At 44.3% G+C, this 14,600-nt stretch overlaps 1 protein-coding gene across 9 annotated transcripts in view; it reads left to right on the top strand.

Moving 5' to 3' along the window:
- LOC115560921 (uncharacterized) overlaps window positions 1-5,721 on the top strand; it is a 31,681-nt gene extending 25,960 nt beyond the window's left edge. For 8 of the 9 annotated variants that reach the window (XM_030380587.1, XM_030380583.1, XM_030380584.1 and 5 more), the window contains one exon: window positions 4,504-5,721. In XM_030380587.1, coding sequence (XP_030236447.1) covers window positions 4,504-5,563 — 1,060 coding nt within the window. In that variant the 3' untranslated portion in view covers window positions 5,564-5,721. The remainder of the gene's footprint in view (window positions 1-4,503) is intronic. The other variant, XM_030380585.1, reaches the window with a different exon arrangement.
- Window positions 5,722-14,600: the final 8,879 nt, after the last annotated feature.

The following is a 14,600-nucleotide window of genomic DNA, read 5'->3' as shown; positions in this document are numbered from 1 at the left end:
CACAAGCCTACCTCAGCAGTGGCACAAGCCAAGGGGTAGCAAGATCAGGGCTGTGCCAATTTCAACTGTAGTTGTGGCTAAAGCTACCGAAAGTCGTAAGCGGCGGCCAATTGCTTTTCGCTATTCAGGAAGCAGGTACGTTGAACATTAGGGATCTAAGGTTTCCAAGTAGGATGCACAACAGACTTCTGCACATGAAAGCCCTACCGTTGCATTGATAGGGAATTGTTTTTCAGGACCGTCTCAGTTACAGAGGAGAAAATTGCGCTTCTCAAAAGGCAGACAGGAACACCTATCAGCTACTTGGTGAACAGGCCCCCTATTCACATAACTGTAGGAGGAGAGAAATACTCACTAGGAAGTGGTCTAAGCCATCAGGTAAATGAATGAGATGAGGCAGTGTATAGTACAGTATATATTCTTTATTTTTCATCATGACCCCCTAGCTGTTCTCCACACAAACCTTAATATTTGATGATGTGTGGCTGGAAGTTAGACAACATACTGACAACATACCATATTTGATTTATGTTCCCAAGCCGAGAAATGGGGATTCTGCCTGACACAATTTAAAAAAAATATCTTCGCAATAGCTCTTTCAACATGGACCCTGTGCTTGGCTATTTTTTTTGTCAGATCAACGTCTGCATGTGGCATCTGTCTGTTTGCTCTTGCAAATGGTGGAATGTTAAGTTTCAAGCCAATCCCCTCAACTTCTTTCTCTATTAGGAAACCCTTATCAACCATCAATCCATCTCCTACATTTAGGTAGCCACACTGAACACACCCCTTCAAAACATCAATGATGTTGCTCCTATTGAATATTTCCTTGTCTGAAATGGATCCAGTGAAGAGGGCAAACACATAAATGAGGGCACCTCGTGGATCACATGCCATCAGAGACTTAAGGGTGTTTGTAGACTTGTAGGTGGAGTAAGTCTGACTCTGCAACACTAGTGAACTAGGTTTCTCAATTTTAAGTTCTGTGCCATCTAGAAAGGTGTTCGGAAATTGTTCCTTAAATTTAGCTGGCATATTCTCTGAAATAACGTCCCTGTGTGGCCAAACAGACAATTTCCCTAGAATTTCAAACATATAGTCCACCCAGTAGTTTATCAAAGTGCTGACACTTTGTAAACAAATCTTGAAGCGGAATGCCAAATCTTTGTGGTCCCAATTTTGTCTAAATTTCATCAGTGTCAGTAACAATTGACTGCGCAGCGTAAGTTTTGAGATCTCATTATCAATCTTTTTATATGTCAGTGGAATGTGTGTTTGTGGTGCATCTGGGTCAGTTGGAATGGAAAACAAATTACACAAGACATTAAACTGGTCATAGGTAAAACCTGTGCAGTATTTGAAATAATCAGGCACATGGCTTATGTTCAATATCTCAGGGTTTAAGTCTGTGCACTTCTGAAGGTGGAGTTCCCTGTCCTTTGCCTCAAGCTTAACCCTCAGACTAATTATCTCCTGCTTTTGTGCAGTTAATGCATCCTGAAGAGTTCTCAATTCCTCTTGGTTGGCTTCACGGCTTGGTTGCAGACTCAGTTCCTCTTGTCGAGATCTTCTGTTAATGACAAAAATAAAGAGAAATGATTAATGTTTATTATTTTCTTATGTTTTACAGCTTCCCCTCGTTGACCCTCCAGGACCATCATCTACTTCATATAACTTCCCAGATTTCCCTCTGCCAGCACAGCCCTCAAATTATTGTTTTGTGCTGTCTGAGAAAGACATGTGTAGTCTAGATGTCTTAGCAATCACACTATCCCAGTCTGCAGCCCTAGAAAGAGAGACCAGACAACAAGATGCAAATAAAACCTGGCATCTTGCAAGGGCTCCACGACTCACATCAAGTGTATTTGTTCTAGGAGGGCCGACTTCGGTGCTTTGGCTGTTAGGCTCAAGGCCACCTCAGGTAAGCAGACCAAGGCAATGAGGCGAGGGGTAGAACTTGAGCCCGAGGCAGCGCAGAAGTATACAGTAATAACAGGCAATCTAGTTTCCCCTGTCGGCTTTGTGGTTAATCCCAATGCTCCACACCTCGGCACATCCCCAGATAGGAGGGTCAAAGATGGTACAAGCTTTGGCCTTCTTGAAATAAAATGTCCATCAAAGAGCAGCTGCCAAGACTGTCCCTATCTCCAAAAACAGTCAGATGGTAGTCAAAGGTTAAAGGAGACCCACGCCTACTACTATCAGATAATAGGGCAGCTGGGACTTACAGGCATGCCTTGGTGTGACTTTTTTGTGATGTGTGAGGAGGACTACCATTTACAGAGGATACATTTTGACATTTTCGTTCCTATCCTCACCTATGGTCATGAGGGCTGGGTGATGACCGAAAGGACGAGATCGCGGGAACAAGCGGCCGAGATGAGTTTTCTCAGAAGGGTGGCTGGCGTCTCCCTTAGGGATAGGGTGAGAAGCTCAGCCATCCGTGAGGAACTCGGATTAGAGCCGCTGCTCCTTTACTTAGAAAGGAGTCAGCTGAGGTGGTTCGGGCATCTGGTAAGGTTGCCCACTGGGCGCCTTCCTTGGGAGGTGTTTCAGGCACGTCCAGTGGGGAGGAGACCTCGGGGAAGACCCAGGACTAGGTGGAGAGATTATATCTCAACACTGGCCTTGGAACGCCTCGGGATCCCCCCGTCAGAGCTGGTCAATGTGGCCCGGGAAAGGGAAGTCTGGGGCCCCCTGCTTGAGCTGCTCCCCCCGCGACCCGACCCCGGATAAGCGGATGACGATGAGGATGAGGACATTTTGATGTGGAAAAGTGGTGTAACATTAAAAACAATCTAGATTTGTTTTTCTTTAGTTTCTTCCTCCCCATTTCAATTTACCGCTGTTGTTGGTCAAGTCACACTGTAGTGATGTGTCCTCGGTGGAGAATGAGGTGTTCGTTTCCGGCTGGTCACACCTGATTCTATAAACAATCAGTTGAACACAGGTTTAGTTTAGTTACTTGATTACACAGTTGTTTTCTTGAGGTTATGATCATTTTCTTTCAATAATTAATAAATACATTTCATATGAAGTATGCATGCTGTATTGTGTAATAATTTCACTACCTAATAAAGAACATAGTTTTAAACAGATGTGAGAGCGTCTCATAAGTGACTAGTGAACCTGTAAGTTTGCGTACCTTTTCCGTGGAGACCTCCGGCAACCCCCCTGATGCTCCCGCGTACGAACTGACCCCGGGAGAGCAGCAATGGGATTGGGAAAGTCGTGTGTTGGCTGTCCATTAACAAAATGCTAAAATATATTGAACAGTATGTCAAAGCGAGCCTGCATCTTGTCTCTTATCATTTCATTTTACGTTAAAATGTACGCATTCTAAACAAAGAACCGTAATCATTTGCAAGCAATACTGAGATGAGTTAACTATCCGCTAGCTTAATTACATTATGAGGTGACCATATATCTGAGATAAAATCCGAGGACATTATCAGTTCAGACATGTAAACACCTGCAAAACAGTAATGTTTTAATCTTTGTAAGCGAAAAACGGGGCCTGTCTGGTCACCTTATTACATTAGCTTATCCTCATGTTGGACACTTAACAAAGTGCCAAAATACATTCAACAGTATCTTATAGTCTCTTTTTACGTTAAAATATATGCATTGTGAACAAAGGACCGGAATTATATTCAAGCAATACTGAGATGATTTAGCTCACTTGATAACTTGATAACTTTAGCTTGTTCTTACCTTGGAGCAAATGTAAGTGTTCTTGGTTATCGTCGAGACATTCATCTGCGATTGGGGCCTCCCACACTTTTTGATCCACTCACGGCATTTCTCGTATTGAGTTTTGGGTTTCGGGAATGGAAAAAAAACAACACCACCCTCCAAACTCTTTGGGTATCGGCTGTCCGTTTTGCACAACCCATAGGCACAGTGCTTCGGCATCTTCATTTAGCCCAAAAGTTTGTCAGGTCCTCCGCGCTTAGTTACCGTTGCTAAACTACGATTGGCCTAGGGCGGTTTTTGGGCGTGGCTTAGCGAAGGGTCAATTGCCGAATCGGATGCCAACTTCAGCGTCGTGCTAAACGACACATTTGATAATAGAAGTTGGTTCTGCAAGTTGGAGGGAGCCTGAAATGTAATGTGGGTAACACTTTATAATAAGGTGCCATAATAAACAGCAAACTAGTCATTACCTAACCCTTTGATAATATTGGTTAATTGTTACTAAAATATCTATTTGGCACAAGTTAATCTTTTTTTTTCACTCACCAAAGATTGTCGCTGGTTAGGGCAGTGTGTTATGGTTAGGGCCTCGTTTTAGGGTTAGGGTTGTGTGTTAGGGTTATGCAAACAACTAATATTTAATTAATGATGAAAAAACTATTGACTTGTGCAAAATATATATTTTAGTAACAATTAACAAAGGGTTAGGTGATGACTAGTTTGCTATTTATTATGGAACCTTATTATAAAGTGTTACCGTAATATGTTAATTGCCACTTAGTTAGTTTATTTTCTTTTTTTTTGCAGGCGTGACAAGTTCACCCCGAACTACAACTCCAGGGTCTGTGGTTGGCATTTTCCTGATGGCAAAGCAGCTGGGCCAACACGGTTTGCATGGAATGACGGAAAGGCTTGCCCCGACCACATCCCCACCAAACGTAAAAGAATGGTCCCTGCGAGCGTGGAGGATGAAGGAACAGCTGGACCAGGCCCAAACCACCTTGGCGTTGCTCCACAGACCCCTGGTACTTCAAGTGTTGTGCTTAAAATTGAGAATGATATGCTCAGAAAAGAAAATGACCAACTGAAACGAGAATTGGAGAAACAAAAACAAACATTTTCATTCAGTCAAATCTCCTCACACCCTGACAAAGTTAAATACTACACTGGCTTGACAGATGCTGCCACTGTCTTATTTTTGGAAGCCCTTCTCTCAAAATTTGATCGCCAGTACCACTTTAATTGGAATGTCCAAATTATGCCCCTTATCGATCAGCTACTCCTGACTTTGATGAAGCTCCGACTGAATTGTGGCATCCTAGACCTTGCAACAAGATTTAATTGCTGCCGTGCCACAGTCACCAACATCTTCACCACAATCAGCAGTGCACTGTATGACATTTTGTATGTTGGCATGATGGAAAACAACATGCCCTCGAGATTCAAGAACCAAACATCCCTGCCAGATTGCTTCCAGCCATTCCCCGACTGTCGAATTGTGCTTGACTGCGCTGAAGTGGCCGTCTCCAATACAGAAAGACTGGACACCCAGAGTCATCTGTACAGTCATTACAAAGGACGCACCACACTTAAAGCTTTGATCGGTGTGGCTCCCAATGGAGTTATAACCTTCGCCATTGACCTATACGGTGGAAGTACCTCGGACAAGGCGATAACAGCTGACTGCGGAGTACTCCAACAGCTAGAACCAGGTGACATGGTGATGGCAGATAAGGGATTCACTATTCGTGACATTTTGCCTGAGGGAGTGTCACTGAACATCCCAACGTTCCTTGTCAATGGACAGTTCACAGTGGAGGAAGTAAACCACAAAAGACTCGTTGCCTGTGCAAGGATTCATGAGTAGAGCGTTCCATACAACTTCTGAAAACATTTGGCATTTTGACCTACATCCCGTACCAGCATAAGAAGCATGCCAACAAGATCCTAAAAGTATGTGTTAGTCTTGTGAATTTACAGAAGCCCATTCTTCAAGAAATTGCATGAATAAATGTCATTGTTTTACTCGTGTCCATCTCATGTCTGTCACATCAAAATCATTCAGTTTAAGCCACCATCAGTTGGGAACTACTTGGACATACAATTTGACAGGCTAGGTGCAAAACAAGCTGAACTAGCAGACAAATTTGAGTCTTCACACAGTTGCCCCCACTCCCAGTCAGTTTATTGTTAACACAAACAATGTGACAAAATAATAATATAGTGAATGAATAGTGAACATGAATGAGGCCTTACCCTTAAAAGGTCCCATGACACGGCACCAGGTGTTGTGTGATTAGCTTACAAGCCGTTTTGGAAATCTGCCCCTTATGACATCACATGTGGGCGTGTCCACCTAGATGTATGACGGATAGATGAGCAACGTTTGCTGCAGTCTACTGTGTTGGCTGGTAGACTGATCTATCCATAAGGGGCAGATTTCCAAAACGGCTTGTAACGGCTAATCACACCACACCTGATGGCATGTCATGGGACCTTTTAAAGAGACTAGGTGTATCAGTGTAAATGGCATCTGACTATGTGTAGTGTGTTATGTACTGTGTGATGAGAATGTACAACAAAACAAAAGGATAAATACCTTGGTGGCCCGGCAAGCGGCAGAAGAATGAAATCCTTCACTAGAACAGGTCATGAATGCAGAAGTATGCGAGGAAGGAAACAATCCTTATAAAATGTTTCCAGAATGTTAATGTTGCTAGCCCATGCTGGGTCTTTAGGGATGAGCAGGATAACAAGGTCAAGAGGAGTCCACACCACAAGATGACAATTGTTGGCTCCTGTCAGGTGCAGATTGCCCTGAATCTGATGCCAGTGGTTGTGTGTTTGCTTGAGCTTCAGTAAGCCAGTGACTTCATCCAGTTCTAGAAAAAAGTCCTTCCTCTCCGCTGCCTGCAGGTTGGTCTTGGTTCTGGCTGAATAGGGACATTTCACCTCAATGATGAAGTCATCAGCCACCGTCCCATCTGGAGAGCCACCGAGCAGGCCACTGTCAGAAAGGAACACTCCCCCTCCTGGATGGTCACACCAGTGCGCTCCATGTATTCCTGCTTTGCCTTTGGCTCATGGAGGATTCCCCAATCACAAGCCTGGGGGCAGGGAAGGAAAAAGGTGTAATCGTGAAGACTCCCTGCATTCCGTATCGCATTCTAAATGACACAAAAGTGGTGGCTTTGCATCCTACAAAATTTGACGACGTAGTATGCATTCCTATACTCTAGGCATAACATTGACATAGTATTATTATTAATATTAATTTATATATTCATGTATTTTGAAATGCATATAATTATATGTATAATATGGAAGTATGCTTCAATTCAAAACACTTAGTGCCCACCCCTTACATGAGATCCTTGTTTGAGGTTGTATTGGCCAAGCAGGGTTTTGAATAAGGAAGGAGGGTAAGAGTTCCGCTTCAATGCTGCCAACACCAAACCGAAGTTGCTGGCTGTGATTCTTTTGTGGCGATATGCCATCCTGGTAGAAAGAAAACATAACAGTTTACCATCATGCCACTTGCAACACAGGTGCATTTTGACAATGTAGCACACAGGGATGTTTCCAGCACTAATGGAGAGAAAGCTAGTCAATTACCGTACACCTGAAATCAAAAGAGACTATCTTTTGTATGTATCACCGATAAGGCATTCTTAGTTTTCCCAACTGTGGCTCTCTCAATGGCTTCTTTTCTCTTGTGGGCTGACAGCAAGCGATGAAAGCACATACAGAGCTTTGTCTCTGCATTGCCTAACCTGAGCTGGTCTCCATCAAGGTCTTGATAGGACGGTCTAAGTAAAACAGACAAATATCATTGAAATTAGACAGAAAATGTTGTTAATGATGTTTCAGTAAGTCATGGACCACATATGCTGTTTGGCAACGACAGTACAACAAATACATTCAAAGTGTGAACAGTTTGATGTCTGATTTACAAATGGTTTATATCTATGGGTACTATGTAAACTTGAATTGATCATCAGTTGAAAATGGAGTGTGGTGGGATAACTCAATCAAACTTAGCTAATTTTAACTGATTTAATGTAGTGTACTTGTCATGTTTCTCATATAGCAGGACGTGACAAATCAAAAATACAAAGGACAGAAGTCAAACCCAAGGCCGTAGCACTAATCCTGGGCCCCTATACTATAGGTTACTAATGGGCCCTCCTGCGCTAAAGTTTGTTGACGGGGAGGGGGAGACGTGGCCGATAAGTAATTTTTTTCATTTTTTTTTTCATGGGCCCCCCCTCTGCCTTGGGCCCCCCACAAACTGTCCCCTTTGTCCCCGCAGTCCCGTCGGCCCTTGGTCAAACCTGAGGTGTTTCTGGTGCCAGAATTCAACCAAGACCTGTAAAAACGGCCCAGCTGTGCCAAGGAGTTCAGTGTCCATTCTCTGTCCTCCTGGGTGACAGGTCGTTTAATTCCAGCTGAAATAAATAGATTATAGTGTTCTCACTTGAAACCATCTCTATCTCACATACCTGCTGTCAGTAGCATCACACTTCATTATATAACACTAAAGCCAGACAGGGCGTAGCTTTTAGTATGCAAGAAAACACTGACCTTGAGATGTGGAAGGTGCAATCACATACACCCACTTCGCTGTGACCTCATCTGTTTTGGTGCTGGGGGCCCTCTTCCCACACCAGACTCGACATCCGGCGGGTTGGTTCTTTTCAGCCCAAATCAGCAGGGCTGCTACATGGTGACACTTGGCCCTCCCGATAGCACAAGAGCAGGTACTTGCCTTCACCTCCTGTCCCTCAACGTGTACCTGAGTGAAAACAACTCAACTAGCTAACCCTCATCAAACCCTAAGACAGCTAGACAGCTTAAGGACTATCAGCAACGCACACCCTGTGTTTACATTAGTAGCTATCGCTAGCTTCCAATGCGAAATTCCTAACCTGTCTAGCTATGTTTTAAAGTTGTATGTTATGCTATTACGCTGAAAACAACTAATCCTAGATAACCCTCACCAAACCCCAACACGGCTAAAAAGACAGCCCTGTGTTGACATTAGCTATCACACACCTTACTTTCTCACCTCAACATCGTAGCTTTTTTTTTCATTGACAGCCTGGACTTTCCCTGTCAGACATCCACCTGACATTAGTACTGATACTACCCGATTCGAATTGTAAGAGTTAAGTCCCTTTTGTACGACTTGGGATGTCGGTAAAGTACGCTGTCACTGTATAGAACTGTGAACCGTTTCTGTGCTGCTGTAGCCATCCGTTGTTAGCGAATGGACACGGTTTAGCGATTGGACCCGGAAGTGACGTCTGACGTCACACTAGCCATCCCTATGGGGCTATCTGCACTGAAAAAGTGGCTGGCACAGAATGCTGAAATCTTACAGGGAAGACCGGACGACGCCATGGGGGCATACGACACTTAGTACAAATGTTGCTTGTTTGCCTGTTTTTTTTTACAATTTATTTAACTATTTTAAGTTTTAAGTTTTTTATGCTTGTTTTTGAAAATCTTTTCGTTTAATTTTTTAACTGTCACTTATTTATTATTTATTACGTTTATATGTTTGAAAAAGCATTAAAAAATGTTTCTCAAGCTTCTGGTCTATGATTATCAGTTGTTTGTGGTTTACCTTAGTGCCACAGCCAGTCTCTGCTTAGGTTCTATGGCAGATCTGTAGTTGTGGTTTGCCTGGTCACTTCAGGGCCGATGAGGGATAGAAGATTCGTCCATTTGCTCTGCACTCATTCTGAATACTGATGGTGGCGTTGACTGTTCCAGCCTCAGTTCAGCCACCAGATTGTGAAAAATCGCCTTTTTGTCTTCTTTTCTGGTTGAGGGGATGAACCCAGAAATCGGCTCCTTCTCCCTCTACCCCTCCTCTGCAGTCCTTCAAGTAGGAGAACCTAATGCAAGGGGTTCTTTCTTCTGCAAGGCACTATATTGAACAATACATATGAATATATTATCATGAATGAAACTTATTGTTTATAAACAAAAAAGCAACAAATCATTGTTCCACTGTCTTGTCATTTATAGCTGGACTTTTAACAGTATTAACTATGTAATTAGTTTAAGTACACGCACACAAAGTATGACATAATGAACTACGATTAAAATCGTAAAACCAGGTGAATATAGAAACTGAGTAGCAAACTTACCATGAAGCAGAAAATGGGAGGATAGATGGCCAGATCAAGTTTTTCAACGTCGGAGAAGCAAACGTACAGCTGTTTGCTGTACCGTTACAGTTTTTCTCGGATATCGCAGTCTCTATGGTGTGATTTCATGATCTCGCGTGAATACGGCTGCCTCTGCGCTGCCGGAATGCGCCCGGTGGAAATGACAAGCAGGCAAAGTCGCAGCGTTCCGTGCCGCAGCCTTAACGCTGCCGTAACGCATGCCGGTGGAATCCCGGGTTAGAGTAGACCTCATAAAGTGGTTGTCTGAAAAGTCTGAAAACATGTCAAAAAGAGTTCCAGAAAATGACTGTTAAGCAAGTCTGAAAACATGTTAAAAAAGAGTTCCAGAAATGACTGTTACAAAAAGGTTTCAACGACAAAATGAGAACATTTAATTGAAAATGAAAAGTATTAAGCAAGGAAAAAGAGGAAGTCTTTTGTTGTTTAAAGATTTTTTTCTTTTTTTTGAACAGAATGAACAGTGAGATAGTGGGAGGTGGGATTCCCGGGAGAAATCAGATTGTTGATACGGCTGCTCACCGAGTCCACTTGGAACGTGCATCGGTGGCCCCAAACAAACACTTTATTCTGCTTGGGATTTCTCTTCTTGCTCCTTTTCCTGCATCCTCAGGAGTTGTTTCTTCAATTCTTCAAAATCATCTTCCTTTTCTAACCGCCTCTCCTTGAGACGGAGGTGGTGGTCGAGGTGATCCACCCACACTTGCCATGGCTTCAGTTTCAGTGCTACACGGTTTTGAGTCCCTTCTGGACTCCGGTTGCAATCCCTGTATTAATGCCAGCTGGAATGTCTGGTCGCCCAGTTTGCTATTGTGTGGGGTGGCAGTCATTATTGTCCATGCCGCATATCCTTTGACTGAAAGATCGATTCTTCGGTTTGATTGTCAGGCCGGAGATTGCCACTACTGCTTGCGTCGGCTGGAAGAGTGCCCTGAGACTCCCTCAGAAGAGGTTTCAGTATGTGTCGAAGTGGGTTCTGTCAGGTAGGGGTTTCAGTCTTGGTCCGTCTCTCCAGTTCGATGCTTTGTCTGGTGCCCGTGTGCCCTGCCGATGATGGCTCGTATATCTCCTAATAAGGAGATCTCCAGAATGTCTCAAATCTTCTGATCCAGGCCGAGGCTTCCAACCGGGAGCGGTGGCAAGTGGAAGGCCAGGGTGGGCCATTCCCGCTGGCCCCATGGTGTGTAGGCTGCCCTCCCCTCTGCATCTATCAGCAGAGGTGCCTTAAAGTCCTCCGGCTCGCCTGGCCGGGGGCGACGTGGCTTGCTCTGACTGGTATGGGGGCCACTGGAGCGGTCCAGGTCGGGGTTGAACCAGGAGGGGGTCAATAGGGAGGAAGGTAGGGTCCATGGGGCGGGAGCCTGTGACTGGGGGTGACCTGGTGTTATTGGTACTAGGGGACCGAGCCCTCTGGATCTGGTCGTCATGGGATGTCGAGCCCCCTCGGGTGAGGGTGGGCCGTTGCGGCCACAGGCGGACCGGGAGGCTGAGGATCGCCCTCTCTCCAGGCTTCCCTGGTCTTGCCAGCTTTCTCCGTGGGCTTCCTCTTCCTCGTTGTTCAGGATGAGGTACGTCGGTGCATGTCTGATCCGACTTTGGTAGTTTGGTCTTGGCTCAGGTCCTGTCCTCCGTCTGTGCGGGGTGTGTCTTCTGCTTGGTCTCACAGTGATCCGTACCTCTCTTGGTTCCTTCTGTGTCTTTCCTGCTCCATTTCTCTTATCCTCTCCTCGTATTCTCGGGTCTCCTCCTTGATTGCCCTCCCACAGATGGTCCTCCAGGGGTTCTTCTTTGTCTGTATCACGGTACCTTCCTTCGTATCTTGGTTTCTCGTCTCTTCCCTGTGTGGCCCTCCATAAGTCCTCTCGTTGTCACTAAAGTCTTCCTTGTACTGTATGTCTCTCTGGCCCCTTCGTAACTTGCGGTGGGACCGTCCATTCTTTCTGGCTTCTCGTCCTGGCGTCTTCTCCAAGAGATCAGCGGAGGGCGGGTCTCATCTTCACCTATAATGGCATCCGGGCCGTGCCTTCCTGTTATCCTGCATTGGTCCCTATTGGTGACTTCTCTTTTCTTCCTCTCTGTCCGTCATTTTCTCCATTTCCATGATATGACCGGTATGGTGGGAGATCTTGGGTCCAAGTATTCGGCAAGTGGGTCATCTGCGAGGCCTAGGGTAAAAGGGTGGTCTGGGTCTTCTCTGCGCCGCTCCTTCTAGAGTGAGTGGGGTTTGTGTCTCCACGTTGGGGGCCAGGCTAGGCGGGGTTTCGGAAGGGGGGCGTGTGCTGCGGCAAAGCTTTGTTCGCTAGTAGACAGCGCTTGCTTGTGCGTTGTGGCCGTTAGGTACCTAGCTACTGTGGCTCTTGACCATCAAGGGGTGTTGTTGGATGGAACTGTAAGTAGTAGTTCTTGTTGGCCAGCAGGGGGTGTTGTTGGCTGGAACTGGTGGTAGTAGTTCATGTTGGCCAGCAGGGGGTGTTGTTGGCTGGAACTGGTAGTAGTTCTGTTTCGGCCGGCAAGAGGGGGTTGTTGGAGTGAAACCATATCTACCAGGGACTACAAAGAACTCCAAACATAGCAGACAGGGAAATACAAATTGATCAAAGCCTAAAAACATCTGCAGAGCTCTATCTGCATTCCTGGGACATATATTTTATTGCGCATTGGCCTCAGGAGAACACACTCTCCTCTCCCTCCTCTTAGGGCTTTGAGTTTTGCCCAAAAATCATATTCGAAGTTTGTTTATTTATTAATATTAATATTTGAATATATTCAAATATGTATTAATAATATTTTGACCATTAAATGCCTTCAGTAAGACCTGGATTTGGCTTGCGACGGTTTGTTTACCCAGGGTAGCTATGGTTACCCGTCTGGCGTGTTCCAACGGTTTATTAGGTTTCTAAAATCGCTGTCTAATCAATACTTTCATTCATTGGCCTCTTACCGTGTCATACAATATTATGAATAGACTCTGCGTCGGGTTCTACGACGTCTCTCCTCCTAGGCCTGCCCATAACAGGTTCGAATATTAGGGCTGCCTAATATTTGTTTGAATTTGATTTATTTTTTGATATTCAAATTATATTCGAATACAAGTTCAGAGTCAAAGCCCTAGTGTGTGTGTCTATGTCAGTATAGGCTTTATGTATATGTGTGTGAGTCTGTCTTTCTGTAGTTGCTCACTGGTATTCGTTTGGTGTAGACTTTCTCTCTCCCTTCCTCACTCAAGCAGCACTACATTGGTGCGTAGTAGTTCTTGTTGGCCTCAGCAAATCTCAGCGATTAACAGATAAGATGGAATGTGATCTCCTCCACTTTCATTGTGGAACAAGGCCTTGGAACTCCCACACATAAAGGTATCCTTCTGTCCCTCCAGATTTCTATACCCAGTTTTCACAAAACTTGCGTCTATTGGTTGAGACCATATAAGCTAACCGCCGAGATGGTCTAGGACTTCTCAGCCCGAACCCGGGATGGCCCTCCAGGGCTCTAACTTCCATACAATTCTAGGGAGGGGAACTACAACCTGTGGTGGTGTTAAAGGACCAATTCCGGTATTTTGAACTTAACCTTTCTGGTATGTCTAGGATGAAACTAGAGTGGTTAACACCGCCCCTGCCTGCTTCACTATAGCTGGCTATGGGCATTCACAAACCTGTCCTTAAAACACCCCTAAATAATCGCGATGGTTAGTGGTGTTCGTTGATGTTCCAAATCAGCATCGTAGCGAAATACAGTTTCTGTCGTGTTTCATTTGGCGATTTTGTAAATCGACATGTTGTAACAATGAAACGGACACCGGAACCGGAAACGGAAATGGAAAGGGGGTGTTGTACTCTTTTATCTCGTTCTCCATATCAAAAAGTAGGGTAAATAAAGTAAAAGGTAAATAAAACTACCCTTGGAGGACTGTAACCTCCCTTCTGGGAAAAGTCAAACTAATCCTTGGGAGGACTCTAACCTCCCCTCGGGGAAATCTGATACAATTCTGGCCCTTTGCCTCCTCTATCTAGTCTCACAATGGCGACAAAAAATATTACTTTAATTAAATTAGGGATGTCCCGATCCCGATCCCCGGATCGGAAACGGGCCCGATACTGGGTTTTTAAGGTAAATCGAGATCGGCCGATCTCATTCAATTTCATGGCTGATACATATTTTTTATCCATACATATTTTTATATATAATATTAGTGGTGGGCATAGATTATTATTTTTAATCTACATTAATGTAGATTAATTTCGACTTAATCTAGATTAAAATGGCAAACGGCAAAAAATCCTGTTGTTTACCTTGACAGCTGTCAATTATACTTGGCAACGGTGAATTATCACATATAATTCAACGCCAGAAGTTGGGAGTGCCCATGCAGTGTACGGAGCATAAACAAAAAATAATTGACAGCTTGAACGTTGGGGAACGGCCCATGCAAGTGAATGGAGCAGTCTACAGCATTGAGAAGAGCAGTGTAATAATCCATAATAATTGTAAGGTTTAGAATTTAAATAATTGAAAGTTGTAGAATAAATATATATATATGTGCTGTCAGTTAAAACGCGTTATTAACAGCGTTTTTTTTTTTCTTTGGCTCAAAACACAAAGAAGCAGTAGCCTGACTGCTATGTTCAAGGCAGTATGTTTATATGTTAATCGTTTAATTGCAATATAGGCTTTTTTTTTGTATCGTCCTGTTTTGATCAGTATATGCCG

This window comes from Gadus morhua, chromosome 16 (assembly GCF_902167405.1).
Source record: "Gadus morhua chromosome 16, gadMor3.0, whole genome shotgun sequence".
Lineage (NCBI taxonomy): Eukaryota > Metazoa > Chordata > Actinopteri > Gadiformes > Gadidae > Gadus > Gadus morhua.
The sequence above is the reverse complement of the archived record's forward strand: the minus strand, read 5'-3'. Positions and strand labels throughout refer to the sequence as shown.